The 26,465-nt window shown below is 40.7% G+C and overlaps 1 protein-coding gene across 6 annotated transcripts in view; it reads right to left on the bottom strand.

Moving 5' to 3' along the window:
- Positions 1 to 3,771: 3,771 nt before the first annotated feature.
- LOC101062682 (junction plakoglobin-like) overlaps positions 3,772 to 26,465 on the bottom strand; it is a 70,796-nt gene continuing 48,102 nt past the window's right edge. For 3 of the 6 annotated variants that reach the window (XM_029836776.1, XM_029836774.1, XM_029836775.1), the window contains exons 6-17: positions 22,085 to 22,286; positions 21,855 to 21,999; positions 21,360 to 21,463; positions 20,787 to 20,906; positions 20,058 to 20,276; positions 15,572 to 15,724; positions 15,168 to 15,287; positions 14,911 to 15,061; positions 14,001 to 14,122; positions 13,084 to 13,126; positions 6,798 to 6,937; positions 3,773 to 4,922 (exon numbers count right to left, since the gene is read on the bottom strand). In XM_029836776.1, the coding sequence (XP_029692636.1) occupies positions 6,801 to 6,937; positions 13,084 to 13,126; positions 14,001 to 14,122; positions 14,911 to 15,061; positions 15,168 to 15,287; positions 15,572 to 15,724; positions 20,058 to 20,276; positions 20,787 to 20,906; positions 21,360 to 21,463; positions 21,855 to 21,999; positions 22,085 to 22,286 (1,516 nt within the window). In that variant the 3' untranslated portion in view covers positions 3,773 to 4,922; positions 6,798 to 6,800. Of the gene's footprint in view, positions 4,923 to 6,796; positions 6,938 to 13,083; positions 13,127 to 14,000; positions 14,123 to 14,910; positions 15,062 to 15,167; positions 15,288 to 15,571; positions 15,725 to 20,057; positions 20,277 to 20,786; positions 20,907 to 21,359; positions 21,464 to 21,854; positions 22,000 to 22,084; positions 22,287 to 26,465 lie in introns of those variants that run through there. The other 3 variants (XM_029836777.1, XM_029836778.1, XM_003964377.3) reach the window with 3 other exon arrangements.

Genomic DNA, 26,465 nt, shown 5'->3' with positions numbered 1-26,465 from the left:
TCCATCCATCCATCCATCCATGCACTCACGCATGACTGCAGGCAACCTCCCGCGCTAGGAGCCCTCTACTCAGCAGCACTCATGCCATCACACTTGTTCCTCCAGGGGCCCTCCCCAGCCACCTGCGCCACTGTTTCACCCTCGCCATAATTCCACCTGTGGGGACCCAGCGCACAAGAACACATTCATACAGAGCTAAGCTAACCTGCACTCAACCAAAAAGATTTACCTTTTTACTCAATTTATAAGTTACCTGGTGACCTGAACTAAGGAGGCTGCATGTTTTTTAGATGTGGAAGGAAACAGCACATTGTCTTCAAATCTCCGACTATCGTGCTTGATTAATGGAAAGTTTCTTAGCAAATACTTTTATTTTGGTCCATATTGCTCTGATGATAATTACTTTAAAGGCCTGAAAGACCTACGTTATTTTGTCTGAATGGGCAGCACAGTGATTGTGCTGAGATCATCTAGAGCCACCATAGCATCTGGGCAGCCTCCGCCCATGAGGAGATGGGCCCTGCATGGATTTTGGGCCTGATGAAAGCATGCATCCCTGGAGGTGAGTGCTTGTTTGCATGCATTAGCTCTAGAATTTGATCAAAGGAACCACCTACCACCAACAGATGCTGGAAGAGGGCCATCTGCATCACGAAGGATCCTACCAACCATACACATTTTGATCCTCTCCCCTCAGGCACGCGGCTGTATATCGTTCGGAGCAGAAACATCAAGTTGAGGAACAGCTTCTTCCCAGACCTCCCACTCTGTTAACCTTACCAAAAGATTAATTTCTGTGTGATTTTAATGTTCAGGTTTTATTATTATTTCAGTGAATGCCCTGTTTTAATGTATTTTATGCTTTATGCTGCTGTTATGCAACCTGCCCAGCAACTGAAAATTGCTATGTTTAAACTGGCTCATTCACCATATTATTTATTGACATTTGTTCCTGTAAATCTAAATGAAGTAAAATAAAATCAAATCAAATCAAATCAAATCAATCTTTATTTATATAGCATCTTATACAATCAAAATTGTTTCAAGGCGCTTTCCAGTATCCCAGGGCCTAACCCCAGACAAGCAACAGTGGCAGGAAAAACTCCCCTTTAACAGGAAGAAACCAGGACCAGGCTCAGGTAGGGGGACCCTCCTGCTGATGGGAGGGGGGGTAAAGAGAGAGGAGAGGAGAGGAGAGGAGAGGAGAGGAGAGGAGAGGAGAGGAGAGGAGAGGCACAGAGCACAGAGCACAGAAACACACACAAAAATACACTATTTATACAGCGGGGCCGGAGGTCATCATGCAGCTCCGAAGGCGGCGATACCTGTAAATAAATAGAGAGGGGAGGGGGGGGCAGAAAAACTACACAGGAAAGAAGAGGAGAGGAAACCATGACCCAGTGGAGTGACAGAGGCCTGTCAGGTGATCATGTTTCCGGACCCCGGCAGCCTTGGCCTATAACAGCATAACTAAGATGTGACCTAATGATTAGACGACCCCCTAAGTATGATAATTTGTCTGTCTATTATAATAACTGGAACTACAGAATTAGTAACAATAAGCTTTTTCAAAGAGGTAGGTTTTAAGTCTGATCTTAAAAGTAGCGATGGAGTCAGCCTCCCATACCTGGACAGGGAGCTGGTTCCACAGCAGGGGGGCCTGGTAGCTAAATGCTCGGTCCCCCATTCTACTCCTAGAAACTCTGGGGACCACAAGTAGACCAGCATTCTGAGAGCGGAGCGGTCTATTGGGCTGGTAAGGTGTCACTAGCTCCTCCAGGTAGGATGGAGCTAGGCCTCTGAGGACCTTGTAGGTCAAAAGAAGGGTTTTAAAAAAATATTCTAAATTTAACGGGCAGCCAATGAAGCGACGCCATTACAGGAGTTATGTGATCTCTTTTGTCAATACCTGTCAGAACTCTGGCTGCATAAAATATGACTCTTCAAAGAGCATCTTTGAAGTGTCTTAATGAGACATGAAAAAAAAATGATTGATGGTTCCAAAGATCCCATGTGCAGTTGGGGAGGAAGCTCCAAAAAGGTCAACTGTCACTGCAGCAGCCAGTGATCAGGCACAAGCCTCTCAGGGAAGGACACCTAAAGGCCCCCCTAGAGTTTGTAGAAACGAAACAAAAACTAGACCAAATTAAATTTAAAAAAAAGCATTTGTTGTTGTATTAATGACAACCAGAAAATCCTAAATCCTATCAAGAATTTATGGTTCTGTTTTTATAAATCAACTTTAATCTCAACTGTAGTGCTTCAAAACATATGTGTGTGTGTGTGGTACGTTGCAGCAGTGACCTTTTTAAAGGTCGATGAATATGAACATTGTTACATTTATAAGGGAAAATGATTTTGTTCTTTTCAAAATACAATTTAAGAAAGACTCCATATTTACGTACCCCGTGCAGAATTATATGTGTCAAGAGTTAAAGATACAGGCAAATGTAGATGGTGGTCTATAATAACACTCATTAACAACATTAAAGCCTTTATCTCATATAATCTGAAACAGTTTTCTTGGATTAATATACGTTATTTTCACATCCATGGCTGTGTGAATTAGTCATAACAAACATTTCATATTTCCTATGTTCACGTTATGCGACTTTTGCCAAGCAGTTAGTACATACTCACCACCAGCAAGGGGCAATGTTGTCAAGCTATGGTTTCAGGTCTGTCAGCAAAAGAATCGTATTTTATAGACATTATATTGACATGCATAGTATGTATTGTAGAGCTTAAAAAAAGTGTTGCTCTGGGGCAGGAGAGGGCTGTGGAACCAGCTCCCTGTCCAGGTACGGGAGGCTGATTTCATCTCTACTTTTAAAATTAGGCTTAAAACCTTCCTCTTTGAAAAAGCTTATTGTCATTAATTCTGCAGTTCCAGTTATTATCACAGACGGACAAATTATCATTATCATTAGGGGGTCATCTAATCGTTAGGTCTTATCTGTGCTTAGCTATGCTGTTATAGGCAAAGGCTGCCGGGGTCCGGAAACATGATCACCTGACAGGCCTCTGTCACCACACTATGTCATGGCTTACTCTCCTCTCCTCTCCTCTGAAAAAATAAATCAATGCCAAAATTCAGTGTTTTGCTCTTTTCTTCATCATTATTGACTAGCAGCTTTTACTGTTACTATGCAGATTCACCTTTCTCCCCATTCAAACAAAGCCATTTTTTCCCCTAATGCTGAATAAATTCCCCCCCAAATTGTCTCGAATTAGTTTAAAAAGGCAGTTACAGTACTCTCAATTCTTCCATTTAATTATCTTGTGCAATATATTTGTGCATATTCAGAGTGATGTGCATACTTAGCACCTCGCTCTTCAAAAAAATCCTTTCAGCTCAAATGTGTTTTCATTTTTGATGTTAAAGGTTGAATCAGCAATTTTGTTTGCAAAAAACCCAACATTTGCTCACTTACAGGAGATGTTTCCTTGCAAACTGTTACCAGCTGTCTCATGACTGTCGGCAGGCGTTAGCTTGGTGTTGTCTATGTATAATAAAGTCAACATGGTACTGGAAGTTGGAGAATTTCCTTATCATGAGAGGACCATGAGAGAAACAAACATAAACTGTTGTCAACCTACCTGCTCCCCGACATCCAATCAGAGGGCAGGGTTGGGGGTTCTGCCCTGTAATGTTTAAAGCTGGTGGAGGGGACTGGTAAGGCAGCTCTGTTTTGTTTTGAGATTTCACTCAGAATCACATTAAGCTATAGTTTGCTCATAAATGTGAGGATGATAGGTGATAACAGACCTCCAAAATACAACAAAACAGTAATAACAAAATTTAATGATGTTCAGGATCAGAGACAGTACAGAAGTGGGAGAGTGCTGCAGCAAATAGATCAGTTGCTGCGTTTGTGCTTTCCTAACACTGCAGACAATACTAACAACTCCACAGTTACCCCAGTGCATTGGACATGCCCTACATGTCCACCATTTTTAACTGCAGTTACACTTACTGGATGGTATTATTAGAGTTTACAGCGGTGCCCACATCCTTCTCTATTAGCAATGACACAACTGATAACACTTTCCAAAGGTAAACCCACCCCATTACAAAAGCAATCAGTTATGAGTCAAAGCACTATGGAAAAGTGTGGTACATGCGAATCGAAAATGGATCTGTAGTCCATTTCTTGTGGGTTTCCACTTGGTTAAGTGTGAGGCTGGGAGCACTGGTATTTGTAGTTTATACTGAGCGTCTACAAATGGCTATGACAGTCCAGTGTGGCGTGTAAAACCAAGATTTTTATTCATTTTTTCATCCCCCTCTCAGTATGGAAAGGTAAAGAATACTTCAATGCGTACAGTACACAATATACTACCATGCAAGGACCACACATGGACACCCTGGGACATGTGCACTGCTCAAATACACAGAGAAAACATTTAAAAGATAGTTACGGGCCAGGATACACAGGTAGCAATTGAGTGATTGACTTGTTTAATACAGTTGTTTTTTCTAATGGTTGCTGTAATGATGTTGGTAAAAAAATAAGACTTGGGGTGGGAGGTCAGAATTAGAAACATATCTGCATATCAAAGCCAATATTGCATCACTGTTGTCACAATTAAAATTAAATTAGTTCAAAGAGTTACCCGTGTAGCTGTGCCTTGAAACATCGGACGACCCTTCACCCGCACTCACACTTTCGATCCACAAGAAAACATTATAACAAAGTTACATTTTTCATTTACAGCAATGATAAATCTCTTTTCAATAAGCGATCTCTTTTGATAGTTCTTGATTGCCAGGTGGGAGTTTGTTTTGTTTTTTTCTTTTTCGCTATTCATTGGAAATCACTGATTCCCTCTGTGATTAAAACCTTCTTCTTTATCCAGCCATTGTCTCAAATATCTGCACCTTCATTTGGTCTCTTGTTCCCATCTAGGCTTTCTTTTTCCTGCAACAAAAATTAGCAGATTACCAGAATTACAAGTATATGAATATGACACATTAATTTGCCCTCAATAGGGTGGTGGAGTGAGGGGAGCGGGAGGAGTGGAGCCTATCCCAGGGGCAGGGTCTACGGCAGTGCTAGCCACGCTATGTCATTTGACCCTGAACACCGACAGCACAAAACTAGCGTTCACATACAAACAACACCGTTGGAATTGTTTTGAAAAATGCACCAGTTTGAAGTTGCCAAAAAAAAGAAATTTGACGAAATCACAAAGAACTGAAACCCATTGTGGATATGCTCCAAGGATAAAACGTGCTACTGAAAAAACAAGTTTTGCTGGAGTGCAGGAGAGTTTTATTGCCAGCAGGGTAGACAAAAACACGATATTACGCCACAATATACTCGAACAAGACCTTCTCTAAATGTTTCAAAGTGTTAATGACATTTAGTCAAGAGACACATGGCTGCAGTTTTCTCATCATTTTCATATCTGGAGCAGTGATGATGCTCTTCAGACATTAATGTCAGCAGTGTCGTCACCAGGAAGCAAATTCTTTCAGTCCAAAAGCAAAATGCCGCAAAGCCGAGGGGGGGTGGGGGGGGACGCACGGTAGACAATCCTCCATTGAGAGCGCTCAAGTTTCATTACTCGGGCGGCTGTGTGGTTCAACAGTGACAGGGAAAACCATGGCAACTTATATGGCTGAAGCACACGGACATAGCATTTGTACGTTTGGCCCATGAGTGCCAGCTCGTGGAAAGCTGTTTGCTCTCTTTGTTCTTGTTCTGGTGTGAAAGCACAATCGGTTTGTGCCCCTTCGTAGAGAATGGAGATAGGGTGAGTTCCTTCTTTGTTTCAGGGCTTAATTTTTCTTTGGGTAAAAGTCAACCTGATAACAATAATGCTTAAAGTTGTCCATTTCCTGGTGTCCCTTGACCCTTTTCTAAACACCCTCTATGATGATCTTAGATAAAAGAAGATAAAATAAATCTACTACTCCAGACTCTGCCTGAATGGCCTTTGTGAAAGGACACTGCTAAAATAACAGGCCTGCTGTGAGAGAGCTGCAATAATAATTATGCTGTTGGAAAAAAAGGAGTGCGAGCACAATGGTGCGAATGGGGGAAATCAGCACAATTGGCAGGACGTGCACATAAAGAGCACTTAATGCTTGAAATTGACGTTTTTAGAAAGGCATTATTAACGTCACAACTCTTCTTGAGCTGTGGAAATTCTCTGTGGAAATCCGTTCTTTGCTGTCTTCTGGTGGCTGCATAAGTTAAAATACATGAAAATGAAGCCTATTAAATGATGAGTCTCCACCTCTATGTTCAGAGGCAGAAATGTGCCACAGATCCTAATGATTAATGGTTAAGCTACGCTCTGCTTTGGTCCTTTATGATGGGACATACAGAGGGTGCATAAATAAAACAGACATTATGAGAAGTACTGTTTTCATAAATGGCGATTTGTAAAGAAAAGTAGGCATAAATCCGCCCCCGGTCCCAAAAAAATTCACGGGAGGTTGTTTTTTGACTTATAAGGCATGATTAAGCAGCTTATGTGCACAGGGAGAATTCTCTTTTCTTACACTTCATGTCAGGATGAAATGGCTCCAACATGTGTTTCTTGCAAGATAAACACACATACAGCTGAAGGAAAATTACCATCCAGGTTTAGACTTTGAGTTGGTTCTAAACCTCCTTCTACAACTGAAGTGCAAAAAATTCATGATTTGTAAAAAAAAAAAAAAAAATTCAAACCTTCTGAATAAACTGGAATTTTCTTTTCCCGTTTTAAGAACAACAACAATCAATGGTCCATGGCATCTACAAAATCTAATGTGAAAGTATTGTGTTTGTATGTATATTCACCTGTTAAAGTGGTTCAGGGTAGGCCTGTCTTGGGTCATAGGTCATGTCTGGGATGTAGGCCTCGTGTAATTCTGGATCTAGAGGGAGGGTGTCGAGAGGCAGCTCAGTATAGCCGTAGGAGGGATACGAGGCATCAAGCTCTGTGACAGAGGAGCACAAAATACTCTGATTATACAGATTTTACTCTTTAGGTGTTTATCTTTATTATTTAAGGATGTATTATCATAACTGACATTTGGCTAATAAATAAAGTTGCTAGCAATAGATTAAAAGTGAATACACACACTTCTGACGTAAATCCTTGGCAGCTATGGCTCCGCTCATTCATTTGAAGGGCACCGACTGATGAATTCAGTACATGTTTCATTCTATCATTTTTGTACTGGCTTGCTATACATCCTCATTTGAATGTCAAAGTTTTTCCTTCCCTGTCACTATATTTATTCATTTGTATAGATTTATGCCAAAAATTGGAGGCCATCCTAGCTGCCTTCGGGTGAGAGCTGGTGTACACCCTGGACGTTACCAGCTCATCGCAGGGCCAACAGACAACATACCCTCAAACATACAATCACTCCTACAGTCAATTTAATTAGCAATTCACAGATCCCTGCAAATAAATGTCTTTGGGCTGTGGAAGGGAGCCATGGCACCAGAGGAGAATCCATGCAGACTCTAAACAGAAAAGCCCCCTGGGGATTGGAACCCACAACCCTCTTTCTATCCTATGTAATTAATCTAAATTTGGTATCCACCAATCGTGCCCTTGGTATGTCACATTAAATCAGCACAAATAGATCTGGGAGGTAAGTAAATAGATCCACTTCCTGCACCTAGATCTAGCGTTGGCTGGCACAGGTCTCACAAATCTAAAAGTCAGATCAGCTAAAAACACATTTCTAAATATACCACAGAAGGTTGTGTAGCTGCTTTTCTGAAGGCAAGGTCTGCATGCAGTGCAGCAGTTAGTGCTAACTGCAAATATGACTGTGTGGAGGGGTGTGATTAAAGGAAGATAGAAGGTGTGAGGCACCGGAACCTTAATAAATGAGTTCATTTGACTGTGACAGCTGCTATGTGAAATCAGCACCTTCAATTGACCTCCATCAGAAAAACGGACCACTGCATGTGCGCGTAAAGAATGCATGTGTCCATGTTTCTAGGTGCGGGCATGCATATGTGTATCCTTCCGCAGCAGATTAAAAATGTCCCATGCAATGATCCCAGGCTATAAAGAGCGCTGATACCCTCACTACACACACATACAGAGAAATGGACACACGCTTGGTGTGACAACTAATATTAATTAAAAATGGTGAGATGGAGAGATTTGCATAAAGAATATGTCGAAAAAATTAGAAAGCCCCTAACTGGAGAGGACTAAAACTGCTGTTCTCTGTAGCTGTCATTAAAGGCTATTTCCTTATTACATGAATGTACGCCCTCTTATTCCTTATTCTTCTTTTGTTTCCTCCATGCTGATATGCCTTCATTATCCTTAGTTCTCAGAATGCTCTACAAAGACCTTCAACTCATCACTCCAAATTTAAATTATTTGTACTTTTATCGTAACACCTCATTGTTGTTGTCTCCTGAGTCTGTAATGTGTGATGTCATCAACAATATGCATTTTTACTGGTGCTGACTCTTTCTGAAACCCTTATGCAAAGGTACAGCATTGTGGAGTGTGCACGTCTTTGAATAAAGCTTGATCTGATCTGAGTCAGTCACCTCCATCTTCTAAAGAAGGCCGGTGAAGGTTGTGGAGGAATACAGGAATCTGGGCACAATATATGAAAAGGCTTCTTCTAACACTGAAGAAATCATCTGGAAATGTCACCAGAGAGTGTACCCACTGCGTAAATCACCATCCTTTGACGTTACCAGAGAAGTTCTTTTGACCTTTTAAGCCACTTTTGTTTGTAGTTGTATATTGCCCCCCTGCTGGGCCACATTCAGAGTTTCTTTCTGAGTTCTCTGATTTCCTATCTGACTTGGTCCTTAGAACGGACAAAGTCATTATCATTGGAGACTTTAATATCCATGCAGACGTTGCAAATGACAGCTTTAGAAATGGCTTCATTTCATTACTTGAGTCAGTTGGTTTCCTCCAGCAGATAAACCAACCAACTCATAGCTTCAACCACACCCTAGATCTAGTTCTGACTTATGGTGTTGAGGTAGAACATGTGTGAGTGTTCCCTCAGAACCCACTGCTGTCAGACCATTCTTTGATCACTTTTAAATTTATGATTATGGATTCTTCTATGCTCAGAACACAGTCTTGCAGATGTCTTTCAGATAATGCTGTAGCTAAGTTTAAGGAAGTGGTCCCTGCGTTGATCCCAGGACCACTGTGTGTTTCCCCAGGGATAAATCATTATAATCTTAGCCCTGCTGAGGTTGACTCTATTGCTAAAGGTGCAGCAACCTCACTGAGAATCACGCTTGATTCTGTTGCCCCCCTGAAAAAGAAAATAGTAAATCAGAGGAGGTGTGCCCCCTGGTATAATTCACATATCAGGACCCTCAAGCAGGAAGCGCGCCGAGTAAAAAGGAAGTGGCATTCTTGTAAAATAGATAGCTATCATGTAGCCTGGAAAGACTGTCTAGTAGTTTACAAAAAGGCCCTCCGTAAGGCTAGAAAAGCTTTTTTTCTTCTTTAATTGAAGAAAACAAAACAACCCCAGGTTTCTTTTATACTGTGGCCAAATTAACCAAGAGTCACAGTGTTTTAGATCCACGAATCCCTTCTTCCCTTAGTGGTGAAGACTTCACTTCTTAACCGATAAAGTTCTAGCTATCAGAGAAAAAGCTGACCAAGCCATCCCAACAACTGGACCATCACCAGATGTGCTGACAGATGTGATGTGTGGGAACATACAGGTTGTCCAACGAGCCTTTCAGCCTTATATATTTTTCTGAGGCATCATCGCTAATTCAGAAATCCAAGTCCACCACGTGTCTTTTAGATCCCATCCCAACACACCTGTTGAAGGATGTTTTACCATTGATAGGCAGTTCTATCCTGGACCAGATCAATGGTTCTTTAGTGTCAGGTTATGTACCCCGGTCCTACAAGGTGGCAGTGATTAAGCCGTTGCTTAAAAAACCACTCCTGATGTGCTAGCAAAGGCTGATATCCAACCTTCCTTTTTTCTCTAAAGTTCTTGAGAAGGTGGTGGTGACAGGAACAGCCTGTTTGAGATGTTTCAGTCAGGCTTTAGAGCTCATCACAGGACAGAAACAGCACTTCTTAAAGTTACTAATGATCTTCTCATAGCTTCAGATCATGGACTGGTCTCTATGCTAGTTCTGCTGGACCTCAGTGCTGCTTTTTATACAGTTGATCACAGCATCCTGTTACAGAGACTGGAACATGTGATTGGGATTAAAGGGACAGCACTAGACTGGTTTAGATCATATTTATCTGATAGATACCAGTTTGCTCATGTCCATGGTGTTCCCTCCTCATACAGTAGGGTTAGCCATGGAGTTCCACAAGGTTCTGTACTTGGACCAATCCTCTCTACCTTGTACATGCTTCCCTTAGGGAACATTATTCGGCAGCATGGGATAAATTTTCATTGTTATGCTGATGACACTCAGCTTTATTTATCCATGAAACCAGAAGAGACAGAGAAGTTAGTGAAGCTTCAGACCTGTCTTAAAGACATAAAGTCCTGGATGTCTTCAGATTTCCTCCTCAACTCAGGAAAAACTGAGGTCATGGTGTTTGGTCCTGAACCTCTCAGGGATAGATTAGATCACATGATCACTCTAGATGGTATCTCATTAACATCTAGTCTCTCTGTGAGGAATCTAGGAGTAATTTTTGATCAAAATCTCTCCTTCAACTCACACATTAAATTAGTCTCTAGAAGTGCCTTTTTTCTCCTGAGGAACATCACAAGGATGAGAAAACTACTGACCCACCATGATGCTGAAAAGTTAGTCCATGCATTTGTTACTTCCAGGCTGGACTGTTGTAATTCTTTATTATCAGGGTGTCCAAACAACTCTTTAAGAAGCCTCTAGCTGATCCAAAATGCTGCAGCTAGAGTTCTGACAGGTATTGACAAAAGAGATCACATTACTCCTGTACTGGCATCTCTTCATTGGCTGCCCATTAAATTTAGAATCATTTTTAAAACCCTTCTTTTGACCTACAAGGTCCTCAGAGGCCTAGCTCCATCCTACCTGCAGTGCAGTGGGGACATGATGAGGTTTTAGTGAAGGTAACAGAGCAGGGGGGAGATGGAGGCTGCAGCATGGCAGTTTTATGTGAGCAGAGCACTGTAAATAAAGTATACGTTAAAAGTCAAAAGTCATCCTACCTGGAGGAGCTAGTGACACCTTACCAGCCCAATAGACCGCTCCGCTCTCAGAATGCTGGTCTACTTGTGGTCCCCAGAGTTTCTAGGAGTAGAATGGGGGGCCGAGCATTTAGCTACCAGGCCCCCCTGCTATGGAACCAGCTCCCTGTCCAGGTACGGGAGGCTGACTCCATCGCTACTTTTAAGATCAGACTTAAAACCTACCTCTTTGAAAAAGCTTATTGTTGTTAATTCTGTAGTTCCAGTTACTATCATAGACAGACAAATGATCATACTTAGGGGGTCGTCTAATCATTAGGTCACATCTTAGCTGTGCTGTTATAGGCCAAGGCTGCCGGGGTCCAGAAACATGATCACCTGACAGGCCTCTGTCACCCCACTGGGTCATGGTTTCCTCTCCTCTCCTCTCCTCTCCTCTCCTCTCCTCTCCTCTCCTCTCCTCTCCTCTCCTCTCCTCTCCTCTCCTCATCAAGAAGACTAGTTATGCTGATTCTTGTGTAGTTTTTCTGCTCCCCCCCGTATTCATTTACAGGTATCACCGCTTTCAGAGCTGCGTGATGACCGCCTGCCCCGCTGACCCACTCGGCTGCTGGCTTGCATAAATAGTGTATTTTTGTACGTGTTTCTGTTCTCCTCTCCTCTCCTCTCCTCTCCTCTCCTCTCCTCTCCTCTCCTCTCCTCTCCTCTCCTCTCCTCTCCTCTCCTCTCTCTCTCTCTCTCTCTCTCTCTCTCTACCCAGCCGGCCATCAGCAGGAGGGTCCCCCTACATGAGCCTGGTCCTGCTCAAGTTCCTTGTAAAGGGGAGTTTTTCCTTGAGTTTTTCCTTGCCACTCTTGCTTGTCTGGGGTTAGGCCCTGGGATTCTGGAAAGCGCCTTGAAACAATTTTGATTGTAAAAGACGCTATATAAATAAAAATTGAATTGATTTGACCTTCTATCACTCTTTTGAGAGCATAATCACTCTCTATGTGATTTTAAAAATATCAAAATAGCTCGTAGGATCCTCATCATGTTCCTGCTTTTGAATCACACCCATCAGGAGACTACAGACCTAATCACTGAAACTCCATTCCCAACCGGATCATAATTAATGGTTTTTATTGAACCATGAGTAATTATTTACTCAGTCATATAGCAGTTAAAGAGATCTGTGCTCTTTACAACAAACTAACCTGCAACTATTTTCCGGTTTATTGGATTGCTTATGTGTCTTGATTCGGTTGAATTCGGTTGAATTCAATAAAAACTGTCTCATTCTTTCTTATGAGATGATCACACTGATTATACTGACTTAGGATCATGCAGCCCTGCAGCCTCTGGTGCCATATTTCCATGTTGTAGAATGGTATGTATAAAACCTTATATGCACACATACACACGTGCACACACTTTGACAGAAATAAACCTGTACATGCATTGTACATATTATGTATTTAAGATGTTCGGCTTTATTATAGTGATAATTTTGTTTACCGCCCCATCCATTGAAGCAGTTAGGAGTCAGCTTGCCTTTGGGATTTCTGCGTAATGAGCCTGTGCGCTGTGTTTTAGGGCCTGTGAGACTGTAAAGTTTATACAAAGGATGCACGGGGGGTTGTTTTTAATGCCCAAAAATAGCCTGGGAGGACAGTAGTTGTGTCAGAGAGCTGAATCTATTTGTATTCTAAAGATAAACAAGTTCTTTCAAACTCTTTTTTACATCTTAGGGGAACTGAAAATAATGAAGAATATTTTTTAGCTGCCTTGTGTTATTGTGTGACTGCAAAGTTAATTGGAAAATTAATTTTAATCATAAAAAAGGAGCAAAAAGGTAATAGTTTCTAGTTAGACTCTTCTAGAAAAAGGTTTAGGTAATTGCTAGGTATGTCTCATGCAGTTAAATGTGACAAACAACACAGTAATAACTGAAGTATCAGTGGGAATGATCAGGAGGATTTTGGTATACTCACCCTCAGCAAGGTATGTGTGCTCCAGAGGAACAGCAGTATGGGTCTGAAAATACACACACGTGAGCAGAACAATGATCGAACATTGTTTTTGTCAAAGAGAGACTTGTCAATATAGTCTAAAATGTGTTCTTAAGGACAGAAGGTGCAGCTCAATAAAGACATCAAAGTCATGCTGTTTTTTTAAAATTCTAAAACCTTCATACATCACACATACAAATATTGGACATGCTACTTAAAATATGTGATGGTGGGCAAGAGCTCTCTTCATCTTCCTACGCCTGTATAGGTGAGATAAGGTTGTGTGTTACCCTGAGCCCAAATGTACTCAAGTGCGGCTGCACAAGGCCGTCATTAAATGACTGCTGTTTATATGCAGTTGCAGCAGCGCAAAAACAACTCGGATTCACACTATTCAAACAAACTGGACAGAAGATCACAAACATATTTGTTTAGGGTAAAATTCACTAATTTGAATGTTTCCAAAAGCTAAATTGAGGATCGGAACCTCTCCACCATGGCAGGTACGCTGCCCTCTGTAATGAAGGCATTGTGATGAAGCTAAGCTACTGATGGAAAGAAACATTCTCAATCCTCCTGGGATCTGTTTCCATTATTGCTGTACATGAACTTGGGGTTGAGACTGAAATAAAGTGATCATGGAAACAAGTGATTTTCCTAATCTTTATCTTCCAGAGGGAAATCTGACACATGTAGTCTGAGCATTTCTGGACAGTTTCTCTAAACACTCAACTTGTAAGACACCTAATTGTAGATTCAGAACATGGATGGATTAATGGCTTTTTCCGGGTGCAGTTTATGGAGCACCCATGTATACCATTATTAACAAAGTCTGATGCTAAACTTTCCTGTCAAAAGTCACGACAGCACCTTTATATCAGCCCACGCTGTTTTCGTACCATTTCCCAGGCGGCAGGGTCATGTTTGAAGAGCGAGTGTGTCAGCTCCACTGATACTCTCTTCCTGTAATCTGAACTCTTGTCCTCAGAAATTCGGAACAGGACTGCCGCTGCATAAGTGGCTGCGGGTAGAAAGCGTCAACATTGGTTGAAATTGTTACAAAAACAAGTGCCAAGTAAGTGGTAAAGTGACAACCTACAATCTATCAGGAGTGTGCGCAACAGAGGCATCCACCTGCCCAAGCATGGTGCTGTGTGTTTGAAATAAGGCCTACGGGTGGGGCAAACCGTTACACGGATGGTCCATGTGCGTAATTTAGTAACTGTCAACCTATGTAACCTGTGAGTCTTTTTATTTTTGAAATCACTTTGATTTTGATGATAGAGTAAAGGTATTAGTGGTAGGATAATACAGTACAGAGTATTTTTATCCATGACATATTAGATTAAAAAAGAAGAAACGGTTACTTCTCATGTGCCTTAATATCAAAGCAAGTTCTTTAAAGACAAATGCCTGTCTCCCCATTTACAGCTTTTGGTTTTATATTGCCGTCATGTCTCTTGATGATAAAGCAGCACGATGCATGTGTAGACCTCTGAGGGGTTGCTCTGGGTCCTGACAAAGACATTGGTCCCATTTTGTAGTAATTAAAGAAAAGGATTTGATTCACTCAAAAATGTTAATATTTTTTGGAGTGAATGTAGCTTTGATGCAAATATCAGGATCCAAAGATTCCTAGAAGATTATATTGGAAAATTTGATCAGTCATTTTTTGTGAAATATTTAGTGTTTTTAATGTTGTCATCAGCACCAACATTGCAAGAATGTCTATAGCTCGTTTGCATTAAACAGAAACACAGTTCCAAAAACCAGTCAAGAGAAGATGGGAATGAGAGAAGATAGACGTACCAATTCCCTCATTGTTGGAGTGCAGTAACTCCATGAGGGGTGCTGATGCTCCCTCTGCATCAATGAGCTCTGCAGACTGCTTATCAAGGGCCAACTCACAAAGAACACCCGCTGCTACCCGCTTTACATTTTCAACATAAGAGTAGAGCAGCTGGGGAAAAAGAGGATGTATATATTTACAACTCTATTATTTGTCGTCTAATTAATTAAATTACAAATATCTTATATAATATGCACGTTGTAGATTGTAATTATACCTGTACAAAGAGTGGTATGGTTTGCATGCTGGCGATCTCTCCTCTGTTTATAGGATCTCTGGCCATGATGTGAAGCGCTCCTGTGCAGCCCTCTACGATTTCCTCCATGCGAACACCATCCTGATAAGGAAGACAGACAGAAATGAGTCCTACCTCTACCAACATTGGATGAAGGCCTTGAATACAGTACACAGAAATTGCATTTTTAAATCAGTTGTTAACAGAAAAAGGTCAGACTCCAGATTACCTAGGTTGGGAAAGTGAGATAGGTGTTTGGATTTTGCCCCATATCATCTTGTGAATTCTTCATGTGAAATATTATAAAAACTACTTTTGCATACAGTGATGCGAACGTTTCCTCGTTTCCTAGTATTCTGACTGTGTGCGTGTGTGCGTTTCGAGACCTGGTATGTCTGCTGCGCAGAGGAGGCATGTCTCTGGGTGTCCTGGTGAGCCTTCAGCAGAAGATTTACCAGTCGGGGAATAGCACCAGTCTCCCTCAGTGGCGCTTGATTGGCAGGGCACAGTGCTAAGTTCCGGATCAGACCAACCGTAGCCTGAGGAAAGGAACGAGATCAAACATAATGCTCTATTTGGGTCAGCTTTAAAGACAACGTTACGAGATGCCTTTATATGGCAGAACCGGCTGCTCTAACCTGTCGCGAACCACATGGACCGCACTTATGTTTACTAAGCATTGCGTAATGCTTCATTTCAAAGGAAAAAGATCTAACAGTTTCTTTCTTGCGGCAGGGAAAAATACTGGGTCAATTTTTAGGACATCTGCAGCAGCATATTGCTGTCTTACGGCTACACTCTTCTTTGACATTTAAAACACTACATTTAGATTCTGCAACCCTGCAGAGACTTCATGAATAGCAACAGTATTCCCAAAAATATTTACGCATTACAAAGGCAGAGAAAGTGAAAATCAGTGCCAGCATTAAGTAACACATTGATTTCCGCATCCTGGGGCCAACCTGTTCCGGCAATGAGCTGTCACAGTCTGTTTTGTGCAAACACTCATAATTACCAAACACAGAACTGTTCGGCCTAGTGGATTCAAGTTCTCATCCATCCAGCTAGTCCACAGTGGTAGTTCGAAGAGTTTAGAGCATGGGAAAAGGAAAGGAAGTGCAGTTGCCCTGGTTTTGAAAACAACTAAGTCATTTGTTTTTCCTTTTTTATCCTTTTAATCTTTTAGGTAACACTAAGCAATGGACTGGTATTGGACGCACTTAGCATCCAAATAACAGTCTGAGTACAGGGAGAATCACCCACTTGATGCTTTGAGTGGAGAGGACGACAAATCTCAAAAGTACCCACAGTTCTCTTGAGTGTTACACTGTGCTCATCGGGGATGGACATTTCCACATCTGTAATTAACCTTTTTATCTACTTTCCATGTTCAAGGTATTATATTAAATCAGAAACTGAAGCATAATTCTTTTTTTCATTTATTCACTTACACACATCATGAGTAAATGTTCAGCTTTAGTGAACATTTAAAACACTGCTAATTGAACATATAACCATGTAGCAATTGCACCTGTGTCACCAAGAAAGAAAGATTGATTCACAATGGAATGCAAGCGTGTCACCTCACAGTTACCCCGGTGTGGTTTGAGCTACAAATGACCACAAAATCAATCTTGACTTTGAATACATCACAGTGTCATGTTAATGTGAGAGTAAGACTCTACATCTTGGGAGTAACAGAATTCCATCAGGCTACTTTTTCACCTGATAACTCTGCAATGTAAGTTCAGATCAGTGACCTGCTAGTGCAGATGATTTCAACAACACTTTATATGCACTAAAATGTATTGATGATCCCTGTACCATTCACTTTGCTTTTCCTCTATCACAAAGTCTATCTGATCACAACCAAAATCTACTGTATGCTCAAAGACGGTCATTGGTGTGATAAATGAACCAATTATCTAATATATATCACTGGATGTGAGACAAACATTACCGCACAAGTTTAGAGAATCATAAATATGATACACTGAAGTAGATGAACATTAAGATGAACTGACTTTTTAAAGCTGTAAATGGCTGTAAAGCTTTCATGTAAAATGAATTTTCTAACATAAAACGCAATTACCGTTCTTTCTCACACAAGTATAGCAGTGTTTGTGTTTATGTTATTCTACACTTGTCCTTACAAACCACCACAGCAAACCCTGTATAAGTGTAAAAGAACACTTCTCTGTATATTCCACACAGCTCATTATTTTCCAGAACTTGACCCTTATAGTAACAGTGGGTCACATTATTATCTCAAGTATCATAAATAAGCAGAGTTATGAGGGCTATTTTTTGTTTTAGCTTGCTTATTTGCCTTCAACTAATAAGTGCAGAAGAATATAGGCAATATAGGAAAGTCAGAAAGTCAGAAAAACATATTTTTGGAATCATCATCTGCTCTGTCATTTTATACAGTCTTTGTTGTTGTGATAGAGCTACAAGGGAGCTGAAATAGTATGGAGAACAAATCCGCAGTGCTCAGAGAGATGCTACTATAGGCAGCAGGGGAAAAAAGGCCAAAGTCAGGTAATTTAATGCTATTTTTCTACAAGTCCAATGTGAAATGAAAGTATGTACTGTCAATAGTACTTATTACTTATCACCGAGCCGAGGTAACAGCACTAACAATCAATCCCCTATGAATTGGCACCACTCTGGTTCTGTTGGAAGTGGCTAAAGCTTTAAATCAACATGCGTTGGGAAACATGACAAGTCATTCACTACCCTGTTGTGAGTCTCAGCACAAACCGTGTGGAATGCAGAGATAGTGGCATATGAGTCAGCATGACTCAAAACTCATCAGCTTGCACTCTTCTAAATTCTTCCCAATTCTTTATTTTTATGTTATCCACACTCAAGGACCTTTGATCTGCCATGAAACCTGTGCCAACATACTACAGTGTTAAGAGTAGTTTCCTGATTTCTGGTTGTAACACTAGTTCTCTACACTCGACTGTACAGGTTCCATTAGTCACACTGTATGGTAAACAAATGACGCATGGATACGGCCAATGATCAGTGACGAACTTTAAAATGACCTGAAGGCAGTGACACACAAAAATGAGAGACACGTGCTCAGATGAAAACATTTTTGAGGAGAATGGTGTCAAGTGCTCACTAAAGAGGCTCAGTCTGAGGAGAATGGAGATGGCACCCCTAGTGTCCGCTGGAATGGAGAACAAGGACTACCTGCCAAGCAGGCACAGCAACTCCACATTTCCAAATTCTCATGATCTGTTTTCCATGCATTCGCTCCATCATCCATCCAGCTCGAATGTCCCTGGCAGCATGTCAGGGCACAGAGATTCTGTGGGATCAGGCATGGACTTGCATCGTAATTGAAAATCGAAGGGTCGGTTTTCTATCTTTTCTAACGTTATTGATAACTGAGTTATAGTATTAAATGGCTACCTGTCTTGTATATTTTTTGTGTTTTTGTCTCTCTTTATTTTTAAAGCTGCAAAAGGTAAACACAATAAGTTATGTATCTTTGTGCTGTGACATGTTATATTTTGAAAAGTGCCAGGCTGTAGAATACAATTTGTCTAGGAAGTTTTAGTTATATCTTCAGTTAAATACCAATACCATAACAAAATGTTTCATCATATTCTATGCAAAATCTGGGCACTACTGAGATTTTCCCAACATGCACTGTGATGCCATCAGTGGAAACTCAAAGACTGGAATGAGTTTGGATTAGCTCCAGTGTCAGCCTTGAGGAACAAATTAAAATCAAAGCACGAATATACAATTGCAAAACTTAAAATTGGATGAGCAATGATTTTTGACATTAATATCAAAATGTAGTACTTTTGCCTTGCACACATCTTGTTGAAAAGTGGGTTCTGCTAACACTGTAAAAACAACCAATGATCCAACCCGCTGACCATCATAGATTGAGTCTACATCAGATTTTTGAATTGATTTAGCATCACACTTGCAATCTTATTCAGATGATGTCACTACTAGCATGTATCTAGCAGTGCCAACTTTCACTATTTAATTACACCTTAAACATACTAGTATTGAGTGACATTTGTTACAAGGGAGGGTGATAATTCTAAGAGCTGTCATTACTGAAAGAGTTTTGATCAGTGAGTTCATTTGGATTACTTACGTTTCATTAGTTCTGTGAACATTACCAACCCAAACAACTTGTGAGATCGAATTACTGAGGCTTCTTCACCCCTTTTTAAGGGAAAATGAGTTTTAAGCGATTTCCCCAATAGTTACACATTTGTGGAGGCATTTTGCACAACAGGCACGCATGTGTTTTGCCAGATGCACTAACACAGGTGTTTCGCAATGGTTACACTCTGTGATTAATATGCGTCAAAGTGCAAACAATTATAATTGTGACTTTTCTCAATCAGTTCTATTCGGAGTGCATTCTGCCACCTGCCTCCTGGGACACGCTCACACACCCTCACTGGCTCTGATTTTGAATGGAGTTGGAATATGTGCTTGTTTGCAGGGTGGTTATGCTACCTACAGATATGCCCAACCTGCTGCTGCCACATCTGCTGCATACAGTGACAGGTAAAATTGCTTCTTTAATGGATGGATGGATGGATGGATGGATGGATGGATGGATGGATGGATGGATGGATGGATGGATGGATGGATGGATGGATGGATGGATGGATGGATGGATGGATGGATAGAGGGGGGCCTGGGCAGTTTTTAAAGCACCAAGTGGAAGAGTTTGTGGACAATGAAATGTCTAACAAACTCTAGTCTCTTGCTTTGAGAGACTTTCTCCCCCTAGTTCACTGTTTTTGTGTCCGTCTTCTTAGCTCAGGAATGGAAGAAGTGATTTTCATTGAAATTGAAAACCAGATCATTGCATCCTCTCACCTTCACTATAGGCCAGTAGTGTGGTTGGCCCAGCAGCTTGATGATAGCTGGGATGCCATAGTGCAGTCGCACTGCATTCTGGGCCAGCTCGGCATCCTGGTGGCGAGACGTGAGGTGGCGCAGGGCACACACGGCTGGCTCAGCAACATCCTCTTTCTCCCCCGCACGAAGCACAGCATGGATCAACGCTTCAACCCCCCCACACTGAGTTACCAGCATCTGAGGAAAAGAGGAGGAATAGAAATGTATGTTGCCATGTGCCAATTTAACACTGCGCAGAAATTCATTTGGATTGAAGGAACAACAATAAAATCGATTAAAAAAATAATAAATATGTAAAGTGGAAATAAAGAGAAAACAGTTAATCAAAGTAATCGGAAGCTACGCTATTTGAAATTTAGGCAATTCAGAAAATATCATTATTTATAATATAATAGAATCTTTATTTCTAAGTCATTATTCGAAAGTATATAATTAATTGACAGCAGCAGTTTGGCAAGATAATGAGCAGAAATAGGAAACTTAGCATGCACCATTGGAAATAGATTACATCACATGAATTGTTCAGTAAATGTTCATAGATTTGCAGTAGTGGAAATGATAAGAATGTCATTAAAAGTGATTAAATCTCATTTGTGCCTTTCCAATGCCCAATGGTCACGACAGAAGAATAGCCTAATGTTCAACTGAAGCATTAATACATGTGTGTGGAAACCCTGTGATAGTTACTTTGTTGCGTGAGTTGTTGCAGGTGAGGTTGGAGAGGATGCCGGTTGCACAGGTTAACATGTTGACATCATCTGAGCCGAGCTGGGTCACCAGTATCTGCAGCAGACCATCTAACCCTTCCTGCACAGAGACACCGAACAGAGGAGATGGGATGGCCGAGGGGATCAACATAAATTTGTAGTCCTAACTATCTTCCTCATTATCTACGCTTAATGTTCAAAAGCGTATTTTCAGTTTATCAGTGAGTGCACGAAACAGAAAGTTCAAACCTACTCCCTAGAGCAAGTAGGGACGAATGTGTGATTTCAGATTGTCTTTAACATGATGCGGAGTAGCCTGGATCGCTGGATCATCACCATTGCAGATGTGTTGTATTTGAGTCATTTTGTAGCATCAATAAATTAAGCGATTCATTTATTTCACTTTAATTAAATGACATAATTAAATAGTAATTGTAGTTGAGTGACAGATCTGTTTTATTGCCTGTTTTATTTAATAGCTCAGCTAAAACTCGTCTGCTAGCCATGTCCGTGAACATGAATACCCAGAATTACAATTTAGATGAAATGATACCTGTTTGGTTGCAGCATCTGATAAATTACGCAGAGTCCACAGACAGTTTTGGATCAACCGCTGACTGGAACCAGTGAGGTGCTGGCCCAAAGCTTGCATTCCACCTGGATGAATGTAAAAAGACACTTACAGGACCCAGTTGCTATACAGGCTGGTTTAAATCCCATATTTAATTCATATAGTTGTGATTCACGACTACAAGTGATTTCCACTCTACATGCTACATAGAGAATGAGAAACATGGATTTTTATCTCATTTCCTCATTTGTCAAAAGCAATTGTTGCAATACTTGAATTGAAACTCAAGGATAAGGGCTTGAGCACATGGCAGAATTTACATGAGACATGAGATTTAGGGGCATTTTTCAGCTTATCTCAAAATAGATTTAACACAAATAAACACATTTGCAGTGGGTCTGGAGCAAATGTGACCACCCTGATTTATTAGTGATAACACATCCATATAATGCATGCACCGTAGTAACTTGACCATACCAGCCTCAACTATTGCTGGTTTGTTGCTAGGACAAACAGACAGCACTTTAAGAACACGACTGGTGGTCCACAGTAGCTTCTCATAGTTGTAGTTCCTCATGATGAACACCAAACCCTCTGGACCCCCATTGGCTAAGATGATCAGCTGCCAAGAACATAAGACAGTTTTACAAAGTTTGGTTTGGACAGATACAAGAAACATCCCCCTAATGTGTGGGGCCTCTGCTCACCTTGCTCTCCTGGTTTCCGTAAGATAAGAGCTGCAGACAGTCGGTGGTGATGGCTAGGAACTTGGGGTTACTTTTCTTTAGCAAGGGAACCATTCTCTGCAGCCCATCAGCTAAACGCACAGCCATCTTGGCCCCTTCTTGGTGAAGCAGCAGGTTGTGGAGGGTTGTGATGGCATAAAATAGCACTGATTCCACCGGTGAGCTGCATGCAAGAGCAAAAGAGGCATAAGAGAAAGCGAAAGATAGTTTCCTGCATCCAAAATCACACTCCGATTCATTGTTTCCTACTCACTGTATAGGGAGCAGGGTTGAGCGGTCTCCTTAGTGCACTCACTAATAAGAAGCCAAGAAGCTGTATTTTTTTTTTGTTGTTGTATTTCTATGATATTCCACATAGGAGGATCATATCTATTGCTTGGTTAGAGACCATCGGTTGACAATACATTTCACAATGCACATGGGGATGCACTAAGTGCACTCGATAGGATACTTAGTGCACTACTTGGGAATAAGGAGTTCTACATTATTATTGCTGTTTATGGGTAGCTACCAGTTTGCTGAGTTTCAAGTGCTTCTTGCACTGTCATGCTGACACTAAAGATCCCAGGAGATGTATGTGTTCAAACAGTGGCAGACTCACAAGTATAGTTTGGTCAGGCGTGGCTTAACCTTTCAAAATGCAACATTGAGAGGTTGAATAACCCTAGCCAGCAAGGGGTAGCCACAGAGGTGTACTAGGGACTTCAAGTAGACATAATACCCCCCGGCAAAGATAAAGCTCAATAAGCAGAAGAGCTGAGAAAAGAAGAACTTCCTTTTATAAGGAAAAATCCAAGTTTGTCCAGAGTTTGTCCATCCAACCGTGACAATAAAAAAAAAAAATAGACAAATGTGTATGTTGTTAATCAGCAGTCTCATGGCATCCAATTATCCATTAGGGAAATATATAGAATCGGGATGTCATTACTTGAAATTTTGATTTGAAGAGGGCAAAATTAGCCCCAGGCTTTTGCAGCACAGAGCGTAACAGTAAAGGAAGACCCCAGCCTGCCAAACACTTCTGGAAAATGATGAATGTAACGCAGCAAGAAATCAATCAATCAATCGATCTTTAGGGAGGCACAGTGGTGTGGTGGTTAGCACTGTTGCCTCACAGCAAGAAGGCCCCGGGTTCGATCCCTGTTTGGTATTGAGGCTGGGGACTTTCTGTGTGGAGTTTGCATGTTCTCCCTGCGTGGGTTCTCTCCGGGTACTCCGGCTTCCTCCCACAGTCCAAAGACATGGTGATCATGTGATCTAATCTAATCTATCCCTGAGAGGTTCAGGACCAAACACCATGACCTCAGTTTTTCCTGAGTTAAGGAGGAGGAAATTTGAAGACATCCAGGACTTTATGTCTTTGAGACAGGACTGAAGCTTCACTAACTTCTCTGTCTCCTCTGGTTTCATGGATAAATAAAGCTGAGTGTCATCAGCATTACAATGAAAATTTATCCCATGCTGCCAAAACAATTATGACAGAATTATAAAAGGTTGGGAGATGTTTAATCCACAAATAAAAAGAGGTGTTAACGATCAGTCAATCCCATCACTTCTTAAATTAGCAGCAAAAACCTATTTGTGTTGTGGCACAGCCACTCAGAATGCTTGGTGCATTGACCCCATTACTGCAAAGAGAAGCGGCATAACGACTTCAGGAAGATGCACAAATCATTTGCATCTAGGCAGCTACTTAAATGGTAAAGCATCATGCTTGAGGCAAAATTTCATATTTAAGAGATGCCACAGAAGATTATAATGCTGAATAATTTTTATTTTAAGGCAACCAATGATGCTAAAATGGCAATGGAATCTAAAATCTGGTCTTTGCCATTTCATTTTTGTTGAATCGAAGTAGGGGGATATCTGTGGACATCTGTTTCTTTCAAGAACATCTGTGCTGCTGACAATGATAATTACAAAAGACAACATCATAGTTCCCTCAAAATCCTGGGAAATCGTAATTGAATGGAAATACAACGCAACAAATGAGTATCTCCACTGTTTAATGCCTCTCTGCTTAACACAACTCCAACTTCCCTGGAAACAAAGCAACGGCTGTCTTAATTTAAAGAGCAAGACAACAAAATTATGTTTGGGTTCCTGGGTGCCCTTACAAAAAGGCACAGAAATAAAGCTGATGATATTTTTCAGAAGCTAGCCAAAACAGAATATGTTTTGTGGCACCTAATGACAATAAAACACATTAACTAAGGCAGGGGTATCCAGAAACCTCGAGGGCTGCAATCCAGCTGGGTTTTTGGTCCTACCAGACAGATTATGCATTCACTAAGGAATATGGGATGAGCATCAGAGGTGAAAGTGTTGTAGGGCATAAATCCTGGCTGGATAACTGGTTCTGGACACCCTTGAACAAAACAAAGAAAAGATAAAATAAAATAAAGCATAATTCAAAATGTATTATACAAATGGGGAAAAAACTCTCAGGCCAGTCTTTACTGATACATTATTGGTGCAAATGTTCACATTCTGCACTTGCTCGAGAAATCAATAACCAACAGTCTACTATTTACATTTCTGAGTCAATGGTGTGTTACTGATGTATCTGTCGAAATAATGAACACAACACATCTTTACACTCTGCTTTTCACCTCATTTTCAACACTTCAAACAAACCATGTGGCACTGCAGCCACATATTTAGCTGGAAGTGGAAGTGATTTTAATTGCTCCTTCTTGATCTAAAACACACATTCTCAGCATTATGTTTTTTGTACCGGTTATCCTTCACAAGTTTTACTAATACAAGCTGGAGGGTTTGGGGCTAACCCTTTACAGTAGCATATCCTTCACAGACTGAATCTGGCCATAAATGGTCCGATTCATCCATATTTGATCTTAATAACACCTTTACACACTGTCTGCACTTTATTGGACCCTTAAAGGTTACCAGACAATTTAAACATGCCCCTGGTACTTCAGCTGAATGCCCCAAGAAGATCTTTGAAAAGCATTTTTCAGTAATGCAGACATTTAAAATCCCATCCCTGAGGCTGAAAAAAAAACCATATGATAAATAAATAAATAAAAATCAAAGAAAATGTATAATGTAGCTGACACTGGAGACTTTAATTAGAAACAGAGAGTAAAAATATTAAACTCCCACAAGGCCTTCAGGGAGAACGTTTGAATTTCACCCTAAACAGTAACAATAGGCAGATGGATAAAGAGAATTCAATTTTAGTTTCCAAACATGCAATCTGGTAATAAAAAATATATATATATTTAAGGAATGCATGATGGTAAAAGGCTAAAATTTGAAGCCACGACTGTGTAGGAAAGACGTTACAAATACAATGAAGCCTTGTTGGCTATTCAGTAAACATCTTCTACATCACTGATGTACATTAAGGAAAAATAAAAACACGTGAAGACAAAATACATAACATATACAGTGGATTTTGGGAAAGTATTATTTTTGTCATTTTAACAGAATAGTGAGCAGTTTCATAGGCTAAAAAAGTTACACATTGATACCACAAATGAAAATAAGCTTCTCTGTGGTAAGCTGTTTCAGTGTTTGGAGTTCAGATTTTTTTAATTGAATTCTATTTCACTTTCTACAAGAATTAAGCCCCCAAATCAATTATGAGACTGAATTATCCTCCAGTGTTAAGCCTCAGTGTACAGGATTAACTGTAGCACATGCAGATCTGCTTTGGGTTGGAAAAAGCACTGCAGTTGGTGCTGACACTGCTAGCTGGCCTGCTAGCATTATTTTCTTTGAATTTCATGTTTTTTGAAGTCAAGCTCTATTTGAAAAAGCACCACGAGCACTTTGATTTATTTTTTTAGAACACACTGAGTAACTTCAAGGGTTTAGTGTCTGTGGTTTAACAGCATTCAATGTCTATTTTTATTACCTTTTTGGCGAGTACTACTGTACATGCATTTTTTGATTTGGGATGGACAGTTGGGACAACTGCTGCCCTAATCTTGCTCCATAAAGTTTCTTCATTTTTAGGGAGAATTGGAAGTTTGTCTGCATGTTTGGTGCTGGGTGTCACCAAAAATAATCTTAGACAAATGAAGCCGTTAAATTAACTTGTTTTGGTATGGCAACTGCTTTCAGATGTGGTGAGCCTCAAAGCCTCTTTCAAACATGATTTGACAAACTAAAAGATATGAAAAAAATAATGGGGGTGGGGGGGTTGGAAGACCAGAGTGTGACAGCAGCGAAGCTGTGAAAGTAACAGCCAGAGTTTACCAATCTGGATACATATCAAAGGAGAAACTATTTCATTTTTATTGGCCAGAAAGAGGAAAGGCAGCCCAGACAAAGTGATTGGAGATGTACATGACATAAATTTTGCATGTCAAAA

Source organism: Takifugu rubripes, chromosome 5, assembly GCF_901000725.2.
Source record: "Takifugu rubripes chromosome 5, fTakRub1.2, whole genome shotgun sequence".
Lineage (NCBI taxonomy): Eukaryota > Metazoa > Chordata > Actinopteri > Tetraodontiformes > Tetraodontidae > Takifugu > Takifugu rubripes.
Note: the sequence above shows the minus strand (reverse complement) of the source record. Positions and strands in the feature narration are given on the sequence as shown.